General features: G+C 44.0%; 1 protein-coding gene across 5 annotated transcripts in view; it reads right to left on the bottom strand.

The window, feature by feature from the left end:
* EMID1 (EMI domain containing 1) overlaps positions 1-24,680 on the bottom strand; it is a 98,723-nt gene that overhangs the window by 16,393 nt on the left and 57,650 nt on the right. For all 5 annotated transcript variants that reach the window (XM_088443502.1, XM_088443505.1, XM_088443504.1 and 2 more), the window contains exons 10-13: positions 15,833-15,910; positions 15,329-15,381; positions 6,000-6,053; positions 5,872-5,916 (exon numbers count right to left, since the gene is read on the bottom strand). In XM_088443502.1, the coding sequence (XP_088299628.1) occupies positions 5,872-5,916; positions 6,000-6,053; positions 15,329-15,381; positions 15,833-15,910 (230 nt within the window). The remainder of the gene's footprint in view (positions 1-5,871; positions 5,917-5,999; positions 6,054-15,328; positions 15,382-15,832; positions 15,911-24,680) is intronic.

Genomic DNA, 24,680 nt, shown 5'->3' with positions numbered 1-24,680 from the left:
TATACATATATATATATACACACACACACACAAGTCCAGTTTTTATTACACAATTATTTAGAAAGACGTCCTGAGTGCCATCATCTGGACTGTATACTTTTCCTCTGCCAGCTGGGAGAGGTAAATTGAAGGGCATCGGATGCAATTGCTTTACATACAGCAAGCAAGGGATTGTCGGTTTTCTGCCTCTCTCTCGCTCTCAAGATTATAAGTAAAAAAAAAATTAATGAATTTGGTGATCTGAAAGCAGAAGTAGGTTGAAGTTTGAAATTGTGTTTCCAACAAGTGCAGTTTCTACCGTGATTTCACAAAAGACGGTGCCTCTTCCTTTTAAAGGGCAGTTCTAAGGACAGGGGAAATAAATGGGTGTGGTCTGTGGTCGACACACAAAGTCGACATGAGAATGCCATCATGGGTGAAATGTTGAGATGCTTAGCATGTTGACAGTGACCATGTTTGACATTTATCATGACATTGACATGATAGAAGTTTGACATAACTTCCCTGGTGGCCCAAGGGTCACTTACCTGATCCCAGCAGCAGTGGCCTCTCCAGTGCAACTTCTGGGTCCCGGCAGTCATGTGATGAGCCATTCTGGTACAGACATCAGGCATTCCCAGTCCCCCCTAATACCCTAACCCTCCTTCTAGTGCATAACCCTAATCTTTTCCCCGCAGTTTATCTCTAACCCCCCTCCCTCCTGGTGGCACCTCAACCTAAGTGTCAGCATTTCACGTATAGACATTTTAGATGTTGATGTTGTGAACAGTTTGATTTTCTGGGGATGTCGACATTATGCCTGTGAACATGTTGAACCATTCTAGTGTTGACATTGTGGTGTCGACATGGTAACTGTTGACAATGGGACCGGACAACAAAATAAATGTGCGGCTTGAGACGTGGTTTGTGAAAAATAGCAACGTTTGCAGGAAAAAAATTGCAGTCATTTTTTGTGGTTAATAAATAAGTATTAGTACATTAAGAACTTTGTGCCAACCTATGTAAGGATAATCACCACATGAAACACATTCCCAGTGTGAGACTACCTATGCTGGAACTGTTTTTTTTATATACTGTTATAGTATTGCGACTGTCTAAGGGCTCTATTTATTAACATTATTTTTACTAAAATAAAGTGAAAAAGGGTGTTTTCACACCCTTTTCACATTATTTTAGTATCACCTAAAGTTACTGAAGGGCAACTGGAGTAGAATTCATAAAATTCTACTCCACGCCCTAATTATCACTTATTTTTAGTAATCAGATCGCATTTCCCATAATTGTAATGGGAAATACGATCTGTGTGCAAGTTACTAAAAATAAATTGTGAAAAAATACCGTGAATTGTGAAAAAAATGCTCTAACAGGCAGAGCAGAGCCCGGAGCCGGCCCCAGTGATCAGCTGTGTTGTCTAAACAGACCACATGATGATCACTGCTTAAAAAAAAGAAAAAAAAACTTACCAGGGACCGGAGATCGGGGCTCCGGTGTCCGGTGATGTCCTCCATCCGGTCAGCTGGTTTCACTTCCTGCACTGGGACCCGGTGCAGGATTGGAGATCAGCTGACTGGAGTCACGGAGGACATCACCGGAGTCCCGATCACCGGAGGTAAGTGTAAATAACGGAGGGGGGGTTGCGATCGTGGGGGCGGGGTTTAGCGGCAGCCAGTCGGCGCATGCACGTTCACTTGTCACGGTATTTTTTGCGACAATACTGTGAGTGTGCGGAGGAGATTCGCAGGGACAGAGCTTTATCGCAAACTCTGTCCCTGCAAGGGATTTTTAGTAAATCCCTGTGATATTGGCTGAATTCGATCTGTAATATCACACTACAATCTGCATTCAATATGCGGATTGTAGTAAATAGAGCCCTAAATGAGGAAGTGTGTAGATGGTCAATTACTGTCTTTCATCGAAAATTAACTTAACCATATTATTTTCTACAGTGGGAGGCAGGGGTATAACTAGCTGTTGCTGGGCCCCATAGCAAAACGTGTACCCAACGGAGCCAGATTGTGTGGATTAACGCTCACTGCTAGGCCACTCCTCATCACTGGGGACTATAGCAGTTAAATACATCTCTGGTGGGTATAAACTTAAGTGAACAATGTGTGAATATACCGTTTCTGTGCAAATAGCACCTTATGCCCCATAGTTCCAAAAGGGTGATGGTAAGCACTTGGCCTCATTGTATAATTAAATTTGGAAAGAAAAGATTTCCAGTTATGCTACTATATTATTGGATATCATTATTTTTACTGCCATTTACTCAATTTATAAAGACACACAAATTTGAGCAATACAAGGTCGCTTATAATAAGCCAATCTCTGCTCCTTTCACCAGCCATTACAGTCTGCGGATGTTATTAGATTTTCAGACAGTGTCAGACAGACAATGCTCCTAAAAAGAAGACGGGCCACATAGGGCCTTACCCCTAAGGTTGATAAATGCTTATGTTTTGCCCATAAATTTCCTGTTATAAGTTAAGTAAGAATTATGGAAAAGTTTGGAGTATTACTATAATTAGTAAGGGGAGCTGCAATTCAAAGAGTTGGAGGGAGGAGAGAGCCAGTGAGGAGGGACAGTGGGCCTGATTCAGCTTTGGAAATAGAGTGAGATTTAGCACTTAACTGATCATCTTGGTGAAACCATGTTGCACAGTGTAATAATAAAGCTGTGCAGTATTTGTGGGCTACATACAAAAGCAGCCAGTAATTACACTACATGCAAAAAAATGTATGTATTTACACCCCTTGCATTGCCACATGGTTTGTCCAGGTACACCGTTAAGTGCTAAGTATTTCCAAAGCTGAATCAGGCCAAGTGTTCAAGAGAAAAAGAGAAGAAGTCATTGGAATAACAGAAAATGGGTAATTGGTATCAGCTATTCAAATGACAATATGCAGGTTGAAGGGGCTTGGCATGAGAGGGGAAGGAGATTTGGAAGGATAAAGGGTGGAAAGAGAGCAAGGGGACAGACTGACCCAGTGATTTAGAAGCTGTCCCACACACACCCAGAGGGCAATTAGGACAATGCATAACAATAATTTAACTTCATCAGAACCTGGGAGAAGAGAACTGGAGGTATTGGTTAGTATTACTGTTTATGGTTGTAATTAACATGTCTTCCATTGCAGATGAGTCATAGCAAGGTGAGAAAGCACCGCAGTCATCGGTCTTTGGGGGACGCAAGGTATGGCCATGGCGACACACCCTTTAAGTGATTTTGGCACACAAAATCACCTTTGTGTGTGGGGGGTGTCTTTTGTTGAAAGCCAAAGGAAGGGGGTGGAATCCCCAGGAACCTGCTTCGGGGGCAGTGGTTTACAGTAAGGCTGGAGCTGGCAAATGCAGTTCTGCTTCTTTGCCACCAGGTTCCTGATTTTTGTTAAAGCTAGGAGCTCTGTCCTCTGCCTTTCTTTGGCTTGAATGTCATAGGTTGGGGTTGTAGGGTTTTAAAAGGGGATGGGAGGGCAGAAGCCATTAGGTGGTTTATTAGTCTGCTAACCAGTCACACTCACTAATCCTTTAAATAGTGACTATTTACTGTCTCTGGCCGTCATTGAAAAAACACACAAAATGTGTAGCACAAAAGGCTTTTTAATTGTACCTTGTCTGTTTTTCCTTTCGCAATTGACCCCCAGTATATTGATATTAGACTTTCAGCCAGTCAGTCGCCAAATGGTTGTTTAACTTTTTTTCTATAGAATAATTTTTTATGCTATTACCTGTTCATTGCTGCTCCCGATACTATAATTGTATTATGTCCAATCTATCCACCATTAGACTGTCAGGTAATACTTGATTGTAGAATAAAGGCCGCCACGCACAGAGCGATATAGCGGCCGATTGGAACGTTATCGCAGCTATATCGATCCATGTGTGGGCATGATATCGGCTACTGCGCACTCCCGTGAGGTCGTCCATCGCTCCTCCAGATCTTTCTGCCTGCATAAGAGATCTAGAGAATCGACGGACGATCTCATGCTAGTCTATGTGGGAAGGGGGGGCGGCATATCGGGCGTTCAGGCAGCGTATCGCTCTGTGTGCGGGAGCCGCCCGATACGTCGACCATCTGATAGTGCATCGCATCGCTGGGTGCACATCGCCCTTAACTCCTACGTTCCTTCAAACTCACTAATTTCTTATTTGCCTGTTTGTTTCCAGAATCAGATTGAAATAGGTTTGTTTACATAATTGATCACAAATGTAATTGATAAAGTTGTGTCTACTGGTCCACTAAGCAAATACACATTTATTATGTCATTATATCATAGCAACAGTGTTAAGCTGGCCACACACTAGACCAACTTGTTGATTGGTTGGAATGAAAATCTGGTAACATATGGGAGTAAATGATGATCAGCAATTTGCTCCTAAATGCCAGAAAACAGATGAAAATGGTCATCAGACAAGTTTGTTAAATGTTTGATCTAAACCAGTGGTTCTCAAACTCAGTCCTCAGGACCCCACACAGGTCATGGTTTGCAGGTCACCCAGCAGGTACACAGGTGTAATCATTACTCATTGACACATTTTAAAAGGTCCACAGATGGAGCTAATTATTTCACTTGATTCAGTGTGGAGACATGGAAAACATGCACCGTTTGGGGTCCTGAGGACCAAGTTTGAGAACCTGTGATCTAAACAATTTGTTCAAACAAGTTTTTGTCCATTTTCTGGCGTTTGGGAGCAAATTGCTGATTGTCATTTGCTTTCATTCCTTACCAGATTTTCATTCCAACCAATCAACAAGTTGGCTGGTTGGATGTAAGTTGGTCTAGTGTGTGGCCAGCTTAAGGCATTATTTATAATGAAATGTATCTTACCTCAGACAACCACTATAAATTAGTAAAATAAGCACAGTCAATTTAGGAGATGATATCTACAGTACAGATGTCATATAATGAGAGAGCTGTTTTCATTATATTTATGAAAACTATTCCAAATGAAACAAATTAAATGTTTGCTAGAATAATAACCGCTAGATTAAGATTGGTTAATTTAGGCAAACAACACTTCTTTCTGCATAATTAATTAATTAACATGACACTACAGCATATTTATATAGTATACGAAAAATTAACCTGCTATCCAAATGTTAATTGCTGTTGACCATATGGAGTAGATGAGCTGTTATAAGGACAATTATCAAGGAAGAGAGACAGCAACTCCAGTTATACAAATAAACCAGGGCACAATGTCTAGGGCTCAGGATATGCGAGATGCTAACTACTGAGTAAAAAAGCCTATTATAAATAGGATGAATGGCTTCTATTCTCTAAATCCCAACAATATCACTTTTAAAAAGGGTTCAATGCAGGACACCCTATTTCTCAGGCGTTAGGATAATCTATTGCATTGGTGAAAGTGGAATGCATTTAATTTTCATATGCATTTACACATTTTCCCATTTTTTGTGAATTAGCTCATAAGCTAATGAGTAAAAAAAAAACTAACAAACATGGAGTGTAAAAAAAAATAAAAATTAGTAAGTAATTTGAATAGGTGAAACAATACAATACAGCTGAATCTAGAGAAGGAGCCGAAATAGACCATGGCACACATAGATAAAAAAAAAAACACGTAGTGAAACAGAGAATTGATCATTTATATCTGTTTCTTAGGGGTATATTTACTAAAGTGAGAGTTTTTAGAAATGGAGATGTTGCTCATAGCAACCAATCAGATTCAATTTTAACATTTATCTAGCACCTAGAAGATAACGACAATCTGATTGGTTGCTATGGGCAACATCTCCACTTCTAAAAACTCTCACTTTAGTAAATATACCCCTTTGAGTTCAGTAAGTTGTTGCATCTTTGTACAGAGATAGGTAAGATGGGAATTAAGCCCTTGAAAATACTTACCATTTCCCCTTTTGCCCCAGACTCTCCAGGCTGGCCAGCTGGACCCTGCATTGCAAGATAGATATTTAGGATATACAGTATTTATTACCATTAAACAGTGCTCTGCAGTATTTTATTATCATACTCACACTGTCTCCTTTCTCTCCTCCAATACCATCTCTACCTGGTGGGCCTGGTAACCCCTAATTATAGCACAATAATAATCAGTAAATCACAATAAACAATTAATACCATTAATAAATGAAATTAAACGCTTTGGATTTAATAATCTATTAAAAATTAAATGTGTTTATTCCAAAATCATATTTATTAAAAGATGGTGCTACATAAAAAATTATTTAATAATCTATTTACCATGGCTACAACCTTAGGTGCCAGTTGTCCGTGCCATTTGCATCTCAGAAGGCCCCATTATTTTTCCCTCTGGATAAGAACCACCGGCAAGTACCGTAAGAAACTTAGATTTATGGGTATAATATGGAGGGAACAAGTAAAAACACAGGGCCTGATTCGTAGATTTACGCTAATACAATCGCAGCTGTGATCTCTTACGGACCACAATAGCAAAAAAAATATATATGTCTCCAAAAGCTTACCTGAGCATAGGAATGCCCACTGCCGCCTTCTCATATGCGTCCAAGACATGCAACATCATAAACATCTGTAACATGGATGCAGATCGGCCAGTCACACAGCTTCTGAGTGAAGTCTGACCTGCCTCAAACACTGCTCTCCTGATATGCTGCCAGCTCTCAGGCTGCAAAGGAGATCGCAATGGCTAATTTATACATGTCCATGAAACAGCGTTTAAACGGTCAGACACGCCTGCGTTTTTCTAACCACCTCCCCCGAATGCTGACTACCTGTCACTCACTTTGCAAGTGAATCCTCTGTGCGAGCGTAATTGCAATACAATCGCTGCACATGCGCAGTGTGTCATTTGTGCATGCGCCATGACTAACAATTGCTTGATCTGCGTAAATATCAGCATTGTGTAAATCTTGGAATCAGGCCCTATGTGAACAATGTAGTGAAAAACATTGCACAAGATACTACCATTAGTGTGTCAACAGCTGTTATAGCTGGAATAAATTATCCAGCGCAAGAAGGTTGAGTTGTGGGGTATAAAGGTAAAAATCCATTTAGAGCAACACATGATACATTTTCTCTGCCATTTATCACTAAACAATGGAAGAACGGATGTGAATGTTCTGTGCAATGTATAGTTGCCAATGGCTCCTTTGATGAGTAGAGTGTAATGGCCTCCTTGGTCTTCAACAGAGATAACTGCAAGGAGACTTGGGGGCTTATGTATCAAGCAGTGAAAAGCATGGAGAAATGGACCAGTGGAGAAGTTGCCCATAGCAACCAATCTGCTCCTACCTATTATTTTAAAGACTGTACTTGATAAATGCTACTTCAAAGCTGATTGGTTGCCATAGGAAACTTCTCCACTGGTCCACTTCTCCACTCTTTTCACTGCTTGATAAATAAACCCCTTGGACTCCGCTTCCTTTAGATCACAGGTCATAGCTCTCAATGAAGTCTCACCAGAAATACAGTACCTGGCCAAGAGGAAAACAGGAATCTATGTATGAGTACAAGCCTAAGGTCAGGCAGACAGTTGAGAAACATCACAAAAAACACAGGCCAAAGCCAATACACTACTTAGGAAACCAGGGCAGGAAATGCCTTAACAGCTCAACTGTGGTACAGGCAAAGCCTCAGTGAAACAGAGGGCCTGATTGAGACCCGGTCGCAAGCGCTGAGCGCTCGCAACCGGGTCGATGGAGGCCCAGAGCGCATGCGCATGACGGAGCCAGCTCCGTTGTGCGCATGCGCGAGACCCGGATAGTGACGGGCAATCCGTCGCTCCGGGTTTCGCACCAAAGGGGGCATGCTGTCGATGTTGAGTGACAGCACGCCCCCTTTAGCCAAATCAAATTTGATATAGAAAAGACTTCCAAAATCGAATTTTAGTAAATGTGGGATTTTGACAGGGATTTCTGCATTCGATTTGATTCTATTTCAGATGAGTTAAATCGAACATAAAATCAAATGCAAAATAGAACTTTGATAAATATACCCCATAGGCTATACTGGTAGCACTAGTAACAAGTGGCGTAACTAGGGTATTTGGATCCCAGAGCAAGATGAAGGCGAGCGCTGAAAAATGGGCATGGTCACATGCCACAAGGGTCGTGACCACCGAAAAATAGGCATGTCAACATGACACACCCCTTTCCGGTCACTCTGGGAACATTCCATTCCATATGCACCTTAATGTCCCGGGTAGTTGTGCTACTCTTGCAGTGCCCCATGTAGTAGTGCACCCTTATACAGTGCCCCCAGTAGTGCCCTTTATACAGTACCCCAGTAGTGGTCCCCCTTATGCAGTGCCCCCAGTAGTGATCCCCCCTATGCAGTGCACCCAGTAGTGATCCCCCCCATTGCAGTGCCCCCCGTAGTGGTTCTCCCCATTCAGTGCCTCCAGTTACAGTGCATAACTAACACACACACACTTACATAGCGCCGAAGGTCCCACGGTGCCCAGGGCACAAGTCCCTGCGGCCCTGCCCTAGTTGCGCCACTGCCTGGGCCGGCTCTAGCGGTGTTCGACCAGTGTGGTCGAACAGGGGCGCCACCCATAGAGGGCACACCCCCTCCCAAACATCCCGATTTCAGGGGGACAGTAATGTCACGCTGTTCCAACCGTGGGCCGAAGTGGCCCCGGGTGGTCAAATCAGGAGGTTGGGGACCCCCACCGCTGCAGCAGTACGGCGGTGCCAGTCCCCAGAGTCTGAATGGATGCTGTGCACGCACACGTGTGCCGCATCCATTCAGTGATGGGACAGGGCTGGGGGAAGCCCAGCTAGTGAGGCTTGCCACAGCCTGACGTTATTTGGAGGCGTGCTATGCGGGCACGCCTCAAAATAATGTCACATAGGGGGCGTGACTTATGGTAATTAGACCACGCCCCCATTTTTACTCGCTACGCACGATGTAGGGGCGCTCTGTAAAGAGCCAGCACAGGCTGCTTCGACCCCTGGAGTCGGCCCTGGTAACTGCTAATAACAGCTGTGAATGAATTACACTAGGGCTCTCTTCATCCAGATCATTTATTTACTGGGCATGTGCATACTTTTTATGCATACTTATATTTTGCTGTGATTTCCAGCTATTACACGGAAGGCAAGATCCTATTAGCCCCGGACATTGTCCCTCCCCCTTCTTTGTGGTTTCTATTATGTATTCAAGAGGCAGGATCATCTCTTAAGCTGCACATCCACTAGGCGACTAGGGAAAGACAGTACGATTACAACATCGTAATCATACAGTCATTCCCCATCCCCTGCAGTGCCTACACTGAACGATTAGTCATTCAGTGTAGGCACCCTCCATCATCCCCGAACATTGCCAATCTGTCGTCATCGGCAGATTGACCGGCATGTTCGGGCAACGATTGATGTAAAAAATGACCAGCGGTAGTGCACATCGCTGGTCGTTTCCGACATTATAGTGCACGATTAATGAGCGATTGCACATTAATATCAACTGTGGATGTGTGCCTTTAGGTAACTGCAGCTGGCCCCCTCATACCCCCATAGTGAGCGCAACTCCACCCCCCAATATATTAGATTAGGGTTAGCGTTAGGGTGCAATTACGGATAGGGTTAAGGTTAGATGAAAACTGCATGCAAAATCACATTATCCACATGCTGACTGCCGACATTCACATTTTGAATGTCATCATTTACCATGTTGACATTCTGTACATATCAACATTAACACCATGACAACATTCTGGTGTCGACATTTTGCATGCCGACTTTCTGAATGTCGACTTAATATGCCATACCCATTATTACCGCCAGATAATCTCTTTCATATAGGATACACTATAAAGTCACCAGTGTCTCCTGTAGTTTCTGGTGGTGCTATTGTGACACGGGGATATCTTGAATAATATAAGAACGTATTCCTGGTGATGTTGGGCTTGTTGCAGAGTTAAAAATAAATCAGGCTCATAAGAAGCGTGCACAGATTAAACATAATGTTAGAGATGCACCTGCACTATTTGAATAGGATCCACAAGGTAATTAACCTGGAGTATAGCAGCAGGCAAAGAAAGAGTTAATTGCAGGCAGGCTAGACAAGGCCACAATAACTGCAGAGAGACTTGGCAAAGAATGAGGTCTGAAGACTGCAGGACAGGATGAACACTGGATACACGGCTAGTCAAGGGTTAATTGTAGGAACAATCGGGTGTAGATGTGTATACAGTCAGGTGCATAAATATTGGGACATTAACAGAATTTTCATATTTTGTCCTCTATTCACCACCACAATGGCTTTGAGATGAAACAAACAAGATGTGCTTTAACTGCAGACTTTCAGATTTAATTTGAGGGTAATTACATCCAAATCAGGTGAACGGTGTAGGAATTACAACGGTTTCTATACTTTGCAGGCAATTACAGCCTGACGTCTGGAACTCATAGACATCACCAGACACTGGGTTTCATCCATCCCTGGTGATGCTCTACCAGGCCTCTACTGCAAATGTCTTCAGTTCCTGCTTGTTCTTGGGGCATTTTCCCTTCAGTTTCGTCTTCATCAAGGGAAATGCATGCTCAATCGGATTCAGGTCAGGGGATTGACTTGGCCATTGCATAACATTCCACTTTTTAGCCTTAAAAAACGCTTTGGTTGCTTTTGCAGTATGCTTCGCGTCATTGTCCATCTGCACTGTGAAGTGCCGTCCAATGAGTTCTGAAGCATTTGCCTGAATATGAGCATATAATGTTGCCCGAAACACTTCAGAATTCATTCTGCTGCTTTTGTTAGCAGTCACATCATCAATAAATACAAGGGAACCAGTTCCATTGGCAGCCATACATGTCCACACCATGACACTACCACCACCATGCTTCACTGATGAGGTGGTATGTTTTGGATCATGAGCAGTTCCTTTCCTTCTCCATACTCTTCTCTTCCCATCACTCTGGTACAAGTTGATCTTTATCTCACCTGTCCATAGGATGTTGTTCCAGAACTGTAATGGCTTTTTTAGATGTTGTTTGGCAAACTCTAATCTGGTCTTCCTGTTTTTGAGGCTCACCAATGGTTTACATCTTGTGGTGAACCCTCTATATTCACTCTTGTGAAGTCTTCTCTTGATTGTTGACTTTGACACATATACACCTACGTCCTGAAGAGTGTTCTTGATTTGGCCAACTGTTGTGAAGGGGTTTTTCTTCACCAGGGAAATAATTCTTCTGTCATCCACTGCAGTTGTTTTCCGTGGTCTTCCGGGTCTTTTGGTGTTGCTGAGCTCTCTGGTGCGTTCTTTCTTTTTAAGAATGTTCCAAACAGTTGATTTGGCCACACCTAATGTTTTTGCTATCTCTCTGATGGGTGTGTTTTGATTTTTCAGCCTAATGATGGCTTGCTTCACTGATAGTGACAGCTCTTTGTATCTCATATTGAGAGTCGACAGCAACTGATTCCAAATGCAAATGTCACACCTAGAATCAACTCCAGACCTTTTACCTGCTTAATTGATAATGAAATAATGAGGGAATAGCCCACACCTGGCCATGAAATAGCTTTTGAGTTGATAGTCCCATTACTTTTGGCCCCTTAAAAAGTGGGAGGCACATATAGAAACCGCTGTAATTCCTACACCGTTCACCTGATTTGGATGTAATTACCCTCAAATTAAATCTGAAAGTCTGCAGTTAAAGCACATCTTGTTTGTTTCATTTCAAAGGCATTGTGGTGGTGAATAGAGGCTAAAATATGAAAATTCTGTCACTGACCCAATATTTATGCACCTGACGGTATGTTCTAACCAAATTTTGTTCGGGAGCCCCACTAACAAAGTATCATATAAAATTGAACCAGATATGACCAGTATGTTGGTTTATTAATTATTTGTCTCTACTCAGATTATTAACTTTGGTATACTAGTGCAGACCCTATCAAATACTTCTGATAGACTTGTTAGATGAACTGATAGACCAAACTGCAGAGTTGCAATTACAGACACAGCTGGTGTGAATATGCTTTGTTGCAATAGACAACCACAGACAGACACACAGGCTGGATGTGCATAGAACCAGAAAGACAGGATACTAGCTCTAGCTAGAGTAGAAGCAGGACCAGCTACTCAGAATTCTAGCTAGACACAAAAGGTAAGCTGGAGGGTCTTCGCACAGACACAGACATGGGATGGACACAGGAATAGGACTGTCAGGGACTACACAAAGAGGATTGAGGCAGGGTCAAGGATGCAGGTATACAATGGCAGGACACAGGAACAGAGAAGGAAATTGAGAACTGTACAGCAACCGCATAACCAGCTTACTAGAAATAGGGAATATCACCGGCAGTCAGGAACTGACCAGAATCCCTAATGAGAGGGAGATAGACCAATCACAGGAGTCATCAGGCTGGAGTCAGGTAACAAGGTATTCCAAACAGGCGAGCTGCTGCATGTAACAGCCAGCATCCTAGTTGCTAGGAAACAGTCAGAGTACAGGCAAGAAAGAGCCGCAGCGGCCACACATAGCTTAGTTGCCCATATGAAGAGAGTACACATCTTGAAATGCCAATGCGTCTGCATGCGTATTGGGTTTGCTACTAATCATTATCATAATGGAGCACTTTGACCTGTCCTATATTAGGTGTAAAAGATACAATTCCAAATGGTGTATAGATTTATTATCACATGATAAATGCGACAATGTAGTTTCAGTCAGTATTAAGCAGGAAATGAAAGTTTTTTGTGAAAGATGATTGAGATCATTTTCTATTTCTAGAAGATAGCATAAGATCTGTCTTGCAATTGAAAAAAAGTAGAAATTTGATATTTTCAAAGGTATCATTCAAATTTCGAAAATATTTATCGGCTTCTTGCTCCTGTTTATTACATGCCTCAGATGACGCAGAAATATATTTTTCATAGGAAGAAGGGTTAGGAGAGGGAGATCAGAGAGCCCACCCATGTATGAGAAGACCTGCCATGTTTTCCAGCTCCTCCTTTTCCTTGGCCTACTTTTTACAAGTGAGCAGGAGCCTTTATTACAGTCCACTTCAACTGACCCTTTAATTCTAATTGGAACCACTTTATATGATATACTTTCGTTTATTCATTAAATGAAGCTTCTCTTCCTACTCCACGGAGCGACGACATGAGTGAATTATTTGTCGCTTTGTTCAATGCACATGAACCGCTTCTCTCGCCAGCACATGCGCAATGCTTCAGATTCAAGGGCATTGGTCCAACAATTTGGCGAAAAGTAACAATAAATCACTTTGCATCACAAAACACGTTACACAAACCACTATGGTTTTCGCAATGGGATGTTGCACAAATCATTTTTGATACATTCGACTGTTAAATGTTTTAACACTTTGTGAAATCATGCGATAAAATAAGGTATGATTTTGCATAAAAAAGTGAAAATGCTACATCAGCCCCTATGTGTGTGTGGAGGTAATCAAGTGAAATTAAAGAAATGTACAATTTGAGTTATCCTTTAACTCTTTGTTCATTACAGAATTACTTCAAGGTTGTTCTCAAATTTCTTATAATGGGCCCCATACATTCAATACTAGCGAAAACTGAGCTTAATCTAAATAAAACTAAATCACTGCACTCACTTATACCCCTTTTACACCAGTGCTAAAACCCGGGTTAGTGCAGGGTTAACCCGGGTAGCTCCTTGTTGTAAAAGGGGACAGGGTTGGATTCCTGGATCGAGTGACCCGGCAATCCAACCAAGGTAACTTGCAGGGTTTAACACAGGAATGACCCGTGAAACCCTGCAGTGTAAACGGCGCGATCAGGGTCACGACCTGGAGCGCACCGCATGCCGGCCTATTGGCCGGCTTCAGTGTCGCTTGGAGATGACGTCATCTCCAAGCGTCCACTTCCACGCTGGAAGAGCCGGGTCACTGCAGATGTGAATGGCGCCGACTTGGAAATATCCTGGGTCGGCGCAACTAAATTCCGGGTCTGATCCGGTTTGGAACCCTGTTCCAGCCTCCGGGTCAGGCAAAGAATTTAGATGTAAAAGTGGTATAAGAGGAATGTACAAATGCCATTGTCTTCATATAAGGTAAGATATACTAGTTTGCACAACAAAATGATCTTGGTACCCTACCCAACTATGCATTGTACCCATAAAGTTATTAGGATAATACAAAAACAACATGCTCTAAATCTGTACATAATAAATGAATCAAAAATATATATTGTTGCTTATATCTTTATATTGGATACAACACTGTTCAGCTCTATGCGCTGTATAAGGTTATATCCACTGTGGAGATTGTCATGCACTGTATCAAAAGGCTACAGTTCTAAACTGCTGTAGCTAGATCATGTACAGGTATTGGTGTAAAGACAGAGAGCCTAATTCAGAGATGTATGTAAATTCTATATTTACGTACATCTCCGGTGGTTGCAGATCTGCGCGGGTGCAGGAGCCGCACTGCACATGGGCTGTTCCTTTTCTGCAATGTTGCTTGCAATGATTGACATGCTGCTGATGTTGGGGGTGGCAACGAGCAGCGTTCTAGAAAATGGGTGCATGTCGGCCCTATTTTGTGGGCATGCTGAAGAATTACTCAAATGCCCGATGTTCACGCAGTTGATCCGATGCTGCGCCTTTGGACACAGCAGCGGATCACAGGAGCCTGCAGTGGGCTTCCTTTTTACTAAAGACACCTCTTGCAGCTTTTACATAATTTCGCACAGCCGCGGCGTACAAAGACGCAAAGACTGTGCCTTTAGTGTCCATCTCTGAATCAGCCCGAGATGCCTCATAGCTAAATGAATTTATATTGTAACACTTTGCTGCACGCCATGTATAATAAAGCATCAATTATTTAAAGTGATTGAAAACCCCTTTTGTATTAATATTTTCTGCCAAAAACGATGTATTGTGTTTTATTTTTTTAATACCAAATGAGTTTGTTAATGTATAAGCAGGCCATGGGATTATTTTGTTTGGAACAGAGGAAGAATATTATCATATAAAAATAAACTACACTGTTGAAAATAACTTAAATAAATGGGGGCACTCCTATCTTGGAATAATGCTTTATTCAAATGTAGGTGCTTGGCAAACAGAAGCAATTATTCTACCATTCTTTAATGGTTTGATCGGCATTGTAAAGTGGGGGGACAAGGCGGTGATGCGATCTTGCCCCCGCACCGCCCACTTACGCCATAGCCATGCCCCCTGTTGCACCGGCTGGCTGACCCCTCCGGGAGGGGGCAGCCAGAAAGTCGGTAAGTATGTGCTAAGGTATTTGAAATTACTGATCTATTAATATAGTGTTCTTGTTGGGCAATCCTCCTTACTCAATAACGAACTATTTATTAATAAGAGATGTCCATTCCATAAGAATAACGTAAAATACTAAGTGGTTTCAATCAACCTACGTCTTTTCCCATGAGTCCAGGTGGTCCAGTTTGTCCCTGTGGTCCTGGTGGTCCTTAAAATAAAAAAGTGTGATACTGTAAATAATCATAAAAATTACTTTAAAGAGAAATTTCCACATTACATACCCACCATACTAATTCCCCTCTCTCCCAGTAATGTTCTGGTGGAGGTCTCACCATTCATTCTATTTAGTAGTACTACCATGCACATATAGTTGTGATCTCTGTCGATCACCTTCGGAGCTGCTTATCTCTATCTCCAAAGCAGTTGGGACCCAGCAGAAGAGCTATAAGAGTTTCAATCAAAACCACTGTGTTGGAGCTGTCCTTTTAGAGGGACATCCGATTTGCACCAGAGATGATCTGCACTGCCCAGGACTCTGCATGCTAGATCCCTGGGGAAGATCCCTCACCAAAATACTATCACTGGGCAGAGAGGGAATTTAGTACAGGGTTTATTTAGTGCAAACCCCTTTAAGAGAAACAAAAGTAAGCAGTAGTTACCTGTTGGACCTGGGGGTCCTTTTGGCCCCTGGATATTGTGCCCCCCATTTTCAGCAAAGTGATTTGAATTAAACAGGTCTAGAAACATATAGAAGGGCAGTTGGTTATTATAAAAGTGAATCTCTTTAACTGTTACATAACAGAAAGGACATTGTCTGAATCACTCTTCAGTATTAGAAGAATACATTTTAGAAAGAACAACAGGGCTGTAATTACCACACTAGTGAAAATTGTCCAGGGGTGGCACATGTTCATGTGAATTACTTTTTTTCTACTTGGTCTTTACAAAACTCTTATTATTCTATTAATCATAATTATTGAAGTTGCACTGTACAGAGCAGCATGTGTATTGATCAGGGCCGGATTAAGGCTCGTGGGGGCCCCCTTCAATCCACACACAGCCGAGCCTTCCCCTCCCCCCCTGCCCCGAAAGCCCCACACAGAGGCCCCCCCCAGGCCACATGAAGACAGGGGCAAACACTCACATGTACACATAAACAGCATACCCACACTAACACATATACACACATTGACACATACATACACACTAACATATACAGTATACACAATAACACATTCATTTATACACACACTAAAGCAGTACGCATACATTCTTACTATTGATGCAGCAGTTTCTGCTGGTACAGGCTGCAATAGGACACGGCACCTCCTCGACTCAGGCAGTACCCCCGACACACTTATTACCCCTTACACAGCTTGCATTGGGGGCGGAGCCTATATGACAAGCCTCTCCCCATATTCCCCACGAATCGTGGCATGCATCACAGGGGTGGGGCTTGACATATTGGCTCCGCCCCAAATGTGGGCAGTGTAAGGGGGGAATAAGTGTGTCGGGGGTCATGCTCTAATGTGAAGACGGTGGCCCACCTCTCCCCCTTAGAAAACTGATGCAGCAGCACTGACTCTGCTGCTGCATGCAGTAGAATACTGAAGCCGCGGGTGCAGAGCCTCCTCCCGAGAACAGGTGCTGCTTCGACCCTGTGTGGGGGCCCCTCTGTGTGTGGGGGCCCAGGGACGACCGCCCCTGTTGCCCCGCCTTAATCCGGCCCTGGTATTGATTATAATGCGAGGGTAGGGCCCTAAGCAAGACACCGATTTGGGGCTTCCCTTCCTCAAACAATCCATAGCACTATATTTTTGTTCCTGATTTATGCCTCTTACATTATTTGTCATTTTTCCTTCTTATATTCAACTTTTTAAAACATTACTGACATAACAGCTTTGTAATATGAGAAAATTAATAATTTACAAATGTGAAGGAAAATCTTCTCTGTCTAGTTCATGTAAGGATAATAAAGATAATCTATGAATTGTCTGGCTCATTTATGAGTGAAAACACGAGTTTTATGGAAATAGCATATTTACATGCAAACATTGAAGTCCTGGCCCTGCAGAGCTGGGCTGGGGATAGCGCATACTAGGTTTTGGGGTTTTCTCACTAGAACAGACTTCATCCTCTGTGTTATCAGCCCTTTACAGCCCTATCTGGCTCTTAACCACACCATACCTCCCAACCCCCCCAATTGTAGCAAGCAAGAGCAGGGCAGCATCTAGATGCCCTTCACCGAGCGGACCCTGACATCATCAGTTACTGTTCAACATCATTTTCTACTATCCACATGGACACAGAGGGGGAACATAAACCTGTGACGAGCGAACAAATTTCTTTTGGTGGCCTTTATGGGCATGGAACCGCAGTTCTGCCCTCACTGCACGTCACTTCCAGGTCCTTAGCATGAAGGGGAAATATAATATATACCGTAAGGCCAGGCCCAATCAGTGACATGGTATGCCCCCTCCATTTGTAGCAATTAGGACCAGACAGTGGCAGTGCATGCCACCCCCCATTTGTATTAATCATGGCCAGGAAGTCGTCCCCCCCCCTTCATAGCAATCAGGGCCAGGATCAGACAGTGACCCCCCCACCACCATTTGTATCAATCAGGGCCAGGATCAGAGAGTGGCAGTGCATGCCACCACCACCCTTTGTAGCAATTAGGGCCAGGCTCAGTCAGTGTATGCCCCCCCCCCCTCCAGCCCCCTGCTTGTCGTAATCTGGGCCAGGATCAGACAGTGACAGTGTATGCCCCAAACACACCCTCCCCCCTCCCGTTTGTAGCAGGTGGCTGGTACTTTACACTAAGGTACTCACACACTGCAGACACATGGCTCAGGCAGTGCATCACCCACTCCAGTCCACTTCCCTATGGGCGCGTCCTCCGGGCTCCGCTCACTGTGCGTGTGACGTCATACGTGCATATGTCATGACTGGTCACATGCACAACGCACTGGGGACCTCATTCAGAGCCGCTCGCAAAATGCGAGCGCTCGCTCTGAACGAGGGCGGCCGCATCTAAAAAATGATCCGGCCTCCTGGCCGCTTGCTAGGCTGTGGGTACCACCCACAGCCTTAACGAGCGACCAGATTGATGGCCGCAATGGTCAAGATCATCGGGGCTTGCGTCTCGTCTGCCGCAAGCCCCAGAGAGCTTTCGGCTCTAATAGAGCCAGAAGCTCTCCCACTGTCATCACTGGTGATGTCAGTGTGGCTGCCCACTAATGGCAAGCATTCGCTTGGGAACGCCTCAGTTTGTGAAACCACCCCCCCGCCACGCCTACAAACGGGACGAGCTGTCAATCAACGACAGCCGCCCCTTTTTTAGTGAGCCCAGGAGCAAGAGAAATTCTCGCTCCGGGGCTTGCGCACGTGCAGTGCGGCTGCTGTGCGTGCACACAGCCAAGCATCGACCCGCTTGCGAGCGGGTCTGAATGAGACCCTGAATGTGATGCAGTCAGCACAGGCATGCGGCCGGACATTTTCAGCGGAGCTCGCGATCCGCTGAGAATTAGAAATGCCCTTCAATGCACCTGTCAGCGGGTCCCCTGGGACCCTCCGGACGTTAAGCGGCTGCCTGGGTAGCCTAGCAGTAAATCCGCTACTGGGTAGCAGTCACTGTAATCCACACTGTCCTGACTTTCATTGGATGTAAAGACAGCTACATTTATTTAAAAAATAATTTGGAAGTTGCTCAGTGGATAATGGCAGTTTTCTGGGTAGATCCATAAAATACCCCCTGAATCAGTGACTACAACTAGGCACATATTGTCCGATATTTGGGGCTTTCGATTTTTCAGCAAATCGAAAGCCCCAATATCTGTGCTACTCATTATGTGATTTTTTTCATTAGAAAAAAAGCTATTTTTGGCCCCAAGACACTGATTTTGCATTTGTCCGCCCACACGGGGGATGACGTAGTGATGGGAATATGTCAACATATGGGCAGATTATCAAGAATGTACACACTGCTCGATATTGGGAGATTGACGCCAATATTCTCTGTCTTGGCTGATCGATCGAATAATCGAAGCAATGCACAGGACTTTTTATTTTTTTTTACAGTTTTATTGCCAATATGCTGAAATACTCAAGCCTTATCACTATACAATAAATCAGGTCCATCACCCAATAATTTTATAGTGTTTACAGATGTGTCCTCCCTTGTCTTTGCTGCAGCCTCTCTCGGCACGCTGGGTCCCGTGAGACTTCATCTTTGTTTTGCCAAAATGTGTCTAAGTTGCAATGGACGCACCAGGAGACTGTGCTGATTAATTTGATATGTGACACCTGTACATCTGGGTGTGAGTTGCACAGGACCTGGCGTCTCACGCCGGGCATCCCTCGCCGATTAGAGGATATAATACCCTGGATGGCCAGAGAGGATAAAACAGTAATAAGTGGGATACCTGGTCTGCTCCCATTTTGTGCAATATCTTCAGTAGCAAAGCAGGTGATGGAAGATCATATGGAAGAATAAGGTCTGACCATGGGAAAGACTTTACATCCCATTTTGGAAACATAAGGGCATATTTACTAAAGTGCTGGTTTATAGAAGTGGAGATGTTGCCCATAGCTACCAATCAGATTCTACCTATACTTTATCTAGCAACTTCTAGAAGATAATAGCTAGAATCTGGTTGCTTTGGGCAACATATACTTTTCTTTTTATCCGCACTTTAGTACATATATCCCTAGGTGAGCAAGGACACATCTCTACCCAGCTTTAGATCAGGGTTTCCAAACTCCAGGGGGTAAATTTACTAAGGTGAGAGTTTTTAGAAGTAGAGACAACTAATCAGATTCTACTTAACATTTAACTAGCACTTATAGAAGAAAATAGCTAGAATCTGATTGGTTGCTATGGGCAACATCTCCACTTCTAAAAACCCGCACTTTAGTAAATTTACCCCCAGTATCACCAACAGGTCATCCTTTGTAGATTTCTTTAATCATGCACAGGTAATTTAATTTACAGTATTTAGTTGGGTCAGCAATTATCCCACCCTCTCCCACAGACAGAAATCCTCAAAGCATGACCTGTTGGGAAAACTTGAAAGTTGAGGTTGAGAGCCACCTATTAAACAAATCTGCCTATTACTATCTATATATAGTATTATGAAATACACTTTTCTCCTCTTTCATTACCTGTTTACATTAAATAAAACAAACAGCAGCATTACAGTGACGATAGAGTGCTCTTTTCTTAATGTTTATAGCACACATCAGCAGAGCTGTAACTAGACTTTTTGGTGCCCTGTGTCAGAAAGAGCTTTGGCGCCATCCCCCCCTTTTTCCAAATAGGGACATAAGATAGTGCACCTGAAAAAAGGGCCATGGCCTCATGTGGAGGGGCCAGGGAAGAAATAGGGGAGGCCAGGAGATGCTGGGGATAAAAGAAGAGGAACTTACAAGTGACAATGATAATACACAGGAAAATTGACAGGCCCGAACAGCGCCACCTGCCCTGTGATGCCCTGTGCCATGGCACAGGTCGCACCACCCTAGTTACGGCCCTGCACATCAGCATGGGAAGCAACTCTCCCTGTGCAAAAACTGGTATTTTAGAACAGTTATTTCATTATAAATTAGGTTTTGTAGTTCATTGAATTATGGGCAACTAGTTTGTACCCAGATTCTAATTAGCCCTGCTATGCTGACTTACACTAATAGCAATAAGGAAGAAGTGACTACATGACATGGCCGGACATAACTGCTTGCCTTTCAGTACCAGCAGCCATCAATTTTACTTATGGCACAGTGTGTCAGAACCAGCCCTACTATTGTGGTAGCAGTAATTTCAGTGCAGGCAGATAATATCATTGTCACACTGAAGTCACAGGCCAGAACACATAATCATCTTTAAAGGGATAATCATTGGTTTCAGATCAACATCGGTCTGCTGTCGGAGCCCTTTCCAGAGACTTCCGTACAGACACTCAAGTGGTTATTATCATTGGTACTTCTGCACTGCCTGTATATTCAACATAGGGTCACTGTTATTATACATAATAGAGGGCTGCAGCGGTATAATTAGTATTCGGCTTGTACTGATATAATACTCTGTGGGGACACTACTTATGCTACGATGTGTAGGTCCAGTGCTGCGGTAATCATGTTTGTTTGTCGAGAGGCTTGCCACTTAGTAACATCTGGTGGGTGGATGAACAAACCTCCCAAATACCGCTGGAACAAGGTAAAGTGAAAATAAATTCACTTACTTAGCTTGTCCCTACACAGGAGGGCGGGGCCGAGTATCTACTCACTGAGCTAATGGTCATGTGACCGCACGAGTCCGTCCTCCTATAGATTTTTCTACAGCGCAGACATGGGGCGAAGCTGAGTCTGTTTCTCTGACAGAATTTTTACAGCTGTCCCCCACTGCCTTGCAATAATGTGATAGGAGAGCCACTAAACAGTGTTGGCAGTGATTCTTTATCATTAAGGACCATATTCATCATTACTTAATTCCTACAAAATTAATATTTTATAGAAACAAAGGGTCCCAATGAACCTAAATACCAGCTGTATATTTTGTTTACTATCGCAGTGATAGAAACTAATATGCCACTGGTATTCATCATTACTTATCTCGCCAGTTGGGTACAGCAACGTCCTCCTTGTCAGCGTAGTCCTCCGCTCCCCTGCTGGCAGCCTATCGCTGCCTGTGCCTGGCAAATCTGTCATGCGCATACAAGATGGTCAGTCTGCGCATGTACATGACTGTTTGACCCGGTGGGGATCCTGCAGACCCTGTAAAGGCTGCTGCTGGGTCCCCATTGCTGGCAATGGGGACCGCATCACTTTCGCCATCTAAAGATGGTGAGAGCGATGCCGTATTCAATAAACGGCAGTAATCTTAGATTACCGCTGCCAGTTGGATACCGAACGGATGATATAACCCCAGACAAAATAAAACTTGCGCTCCAAATCAAAGGTGCTGCAGTGGCCGCTAGGGTGATCACTTAACACCCTTCTTCAACACCCAAGTGACCGCAAGTACTGTTTTTTTGAATGATATAACCCCTTTAGTGAGTGCTAAAGGGGTTATGCATCATTGTTAAATGGGATCCCATGGTCAGAATACCGACAACAGCACCCCGACAGCCAGAATCCCAACAGAATTTGGTAAGTAACCCTTACCCTAACCCACCTTTCCCACAGCCTAACCCTCCCCCTAGTGCCTAACCCTAATACTCACCTGTCAGTGGTCGGGAATCTGGAGTTGGCATTCAGACTGCTGTGGAATTCCGGCACCGGGATTCTGACCACTGCCATCTGGAGCGTCGGAATGCCGACTACATCCCAATAAAGTAATATCTTCCTGCGGGCAGTAATTCTTTATCATTTAAACTATTAATTATAATTAAAAAAATAAATTTTTCTGTCAAGTAAATGGAATACATTTATTTTTCTACCTCAGAGTTGGATGTACAGTACAAATCACTACCAAAAGACACCTCTCCCTCCAGAGACTCTTCAGCAGCCCCTGAAATTGCCCCAAGGCAGCAAAACTTCAGGTGCAAAATTGAATGTGGAGGAAAATTCACACAGGGATGCTCAGGCAAAAATGGATCCTTACTTGAAATTCCCTGAAGCTGGCAAAGCACCAGTGTCTACTCCAGACACATTTCTCCTGCCTGTAACTGGCACCATTAGAGCACCAATTATAGACAGAAGCGGTCCCAACACAATGCTCCTCTATTAAACTCTCTTGAGTATGTCCACCATGTTCCTCTTCAGCGGAGATGACTAGGTCCTCAGCCTCTTCAAAGAGGTAAGTATAGTATAGTGGCCAACGTGACACTAGCAGGTAAGACCTCCCACCAAATTTTATTCCTCACACTGGAAGCTTAGTCAGATATATGAGGTAAACAAGTTTGCCCAGCTAGCCTATAGAGTGTCACGGCCAGGGTATTTCAGCATGGCGCTAGGCGGGTGTTACCTGTGAGGTCGTTGTGGCGCGGGCTGTCTGGTGGCGGAGCTGGTGTCTGGCGGGGGGCTTTGGCTGCGCGCGTTGTGCGGGCCTGTTGTCACTCTGCGCTGGTAAGGCCTGGCGGCGTCACCGTTCCGTTTGGCGTGGGCGCCGCCATTTTGCCTTCTGGCCATGTGATGCGGCTAGCCAATCCTGGTGAGTCACATGTTCCCTCCGGCCAGTAACAGCACAGCATGGGGTATTTAGAAAGGTTCAGTGCCTTCCTTCTTTGCCAGTGCAACGTGTATCTCAGCCTAGCTGAGAGGGAGTTCTCTGTGCTTATCCTGTTCCTGTGAAATTCGCTGTCTGCCAGTCTGCCTGTCAGCTCCTAGCTTCCGCTGGACTACCCCGCTTCCTCCACCACCCGTGCCCATACCTGAGTGCCGGAGCCTGCTGACATCCTGCTCATTTGCCTTAGTTCACTACCTGCATACCTGGCTTATTATTTTCCTGCATCACTACCTGCATACCTGGTTGATTATTCCAGTCTCACTACCTGCACACCTGGACAGTTCTAATTGTTTCTACTTGGACATTAACCCATTACTCCCACCACAGAACTCTAGTGCACGTTTATATATAACTGGACTTTTATTTACTGCCATATTTTATGTCTACTCAAGCACCTATTAAAAAACCTAGTTTTATATTCAAACCCGCGTCTGTGATCGCTCCTGCTACCACCCCGGGTCCACAAACAACCCAGAACATAACATAGAGCAGTGCTAGACAGCCTCCCAGCTGCTGTGGGATTGCGTATACCAGCATGCCCTGCCTCAGTTTTGCTATCAGGGCATGCTAAGGCTGTGGCAGGGTGTGTGGTTCAGCAGCAGCTGGGGGGAGCTTATTGCCGAACCCCTGCTGTAGAACAACCCTAGTCAAAGATGGCAAATGGGGTTTAATGATTTATACAGGACTCCCAGATTCGCCTGCACTATTTGACCTGAAGTTGACTTCTTTATGTTCACCTGAGGGTGATAGGTCTCAAAGCAACCCCATGGACCAAGAGTTGAGGCAAATTCAGTTTTAAAATAACTGACGTTGCTGGTCCTTTACTTTTTATTCAGAAAGACTGATTCTGCCACCGCTGGGAAACTAAGCAGTGTGAGACCTGTCAGTGCTCTTGATGAAAGACCAGGAGTTGTAGGCTTTTTCTGCAGAATAGAGTCCCTCACTACTAGTTTTTAAATATGTCCTACTCAAGACCATTAGTAGAGCCACAGTCATTATTGGCGAAGGGCTTGCTGGTTGGCCAGAGATGGACTAATGTGTTTAGCCACAAGACCACTTGACAAGCCCATTCTGGTAGATGCAGACCTCTTTGGCCCAGATTTCATAGGTGAAGTCAGCACTCACTACAAGGCCCACAGGTCATGCTCAGACAGGTGGCTCCCAAAAATAATTTCAAACCGTCTAAGTATCCCCATTAACTCTCTTTTCTAAAATATGCTCAAGGAGTTGCAGCCCTTTCTAGACAAAGTATTGTCTTGTCCATATCTTGGCAGCAGAAGGAAATA

Source organism: Taudactylus pleione, unplaced genomic scaffold, assembly GCF_031769625.1.
Source record: "Taudactylus pleione unplaced genomic scaffold, aTauple2 ptg000330l, whole genome shotgun sequence".
NCBI lineage: Eukaryota > Metazoa > Chordata > Amphibia > Anura > Myobatrachidae > Taudactylus > Taudactylus pleione.
The sequence above is the reverse complement of the archived record's forward strand: the minus strand, read 5'-3'. Positions and strand labels throughout refer to the sequence as shown.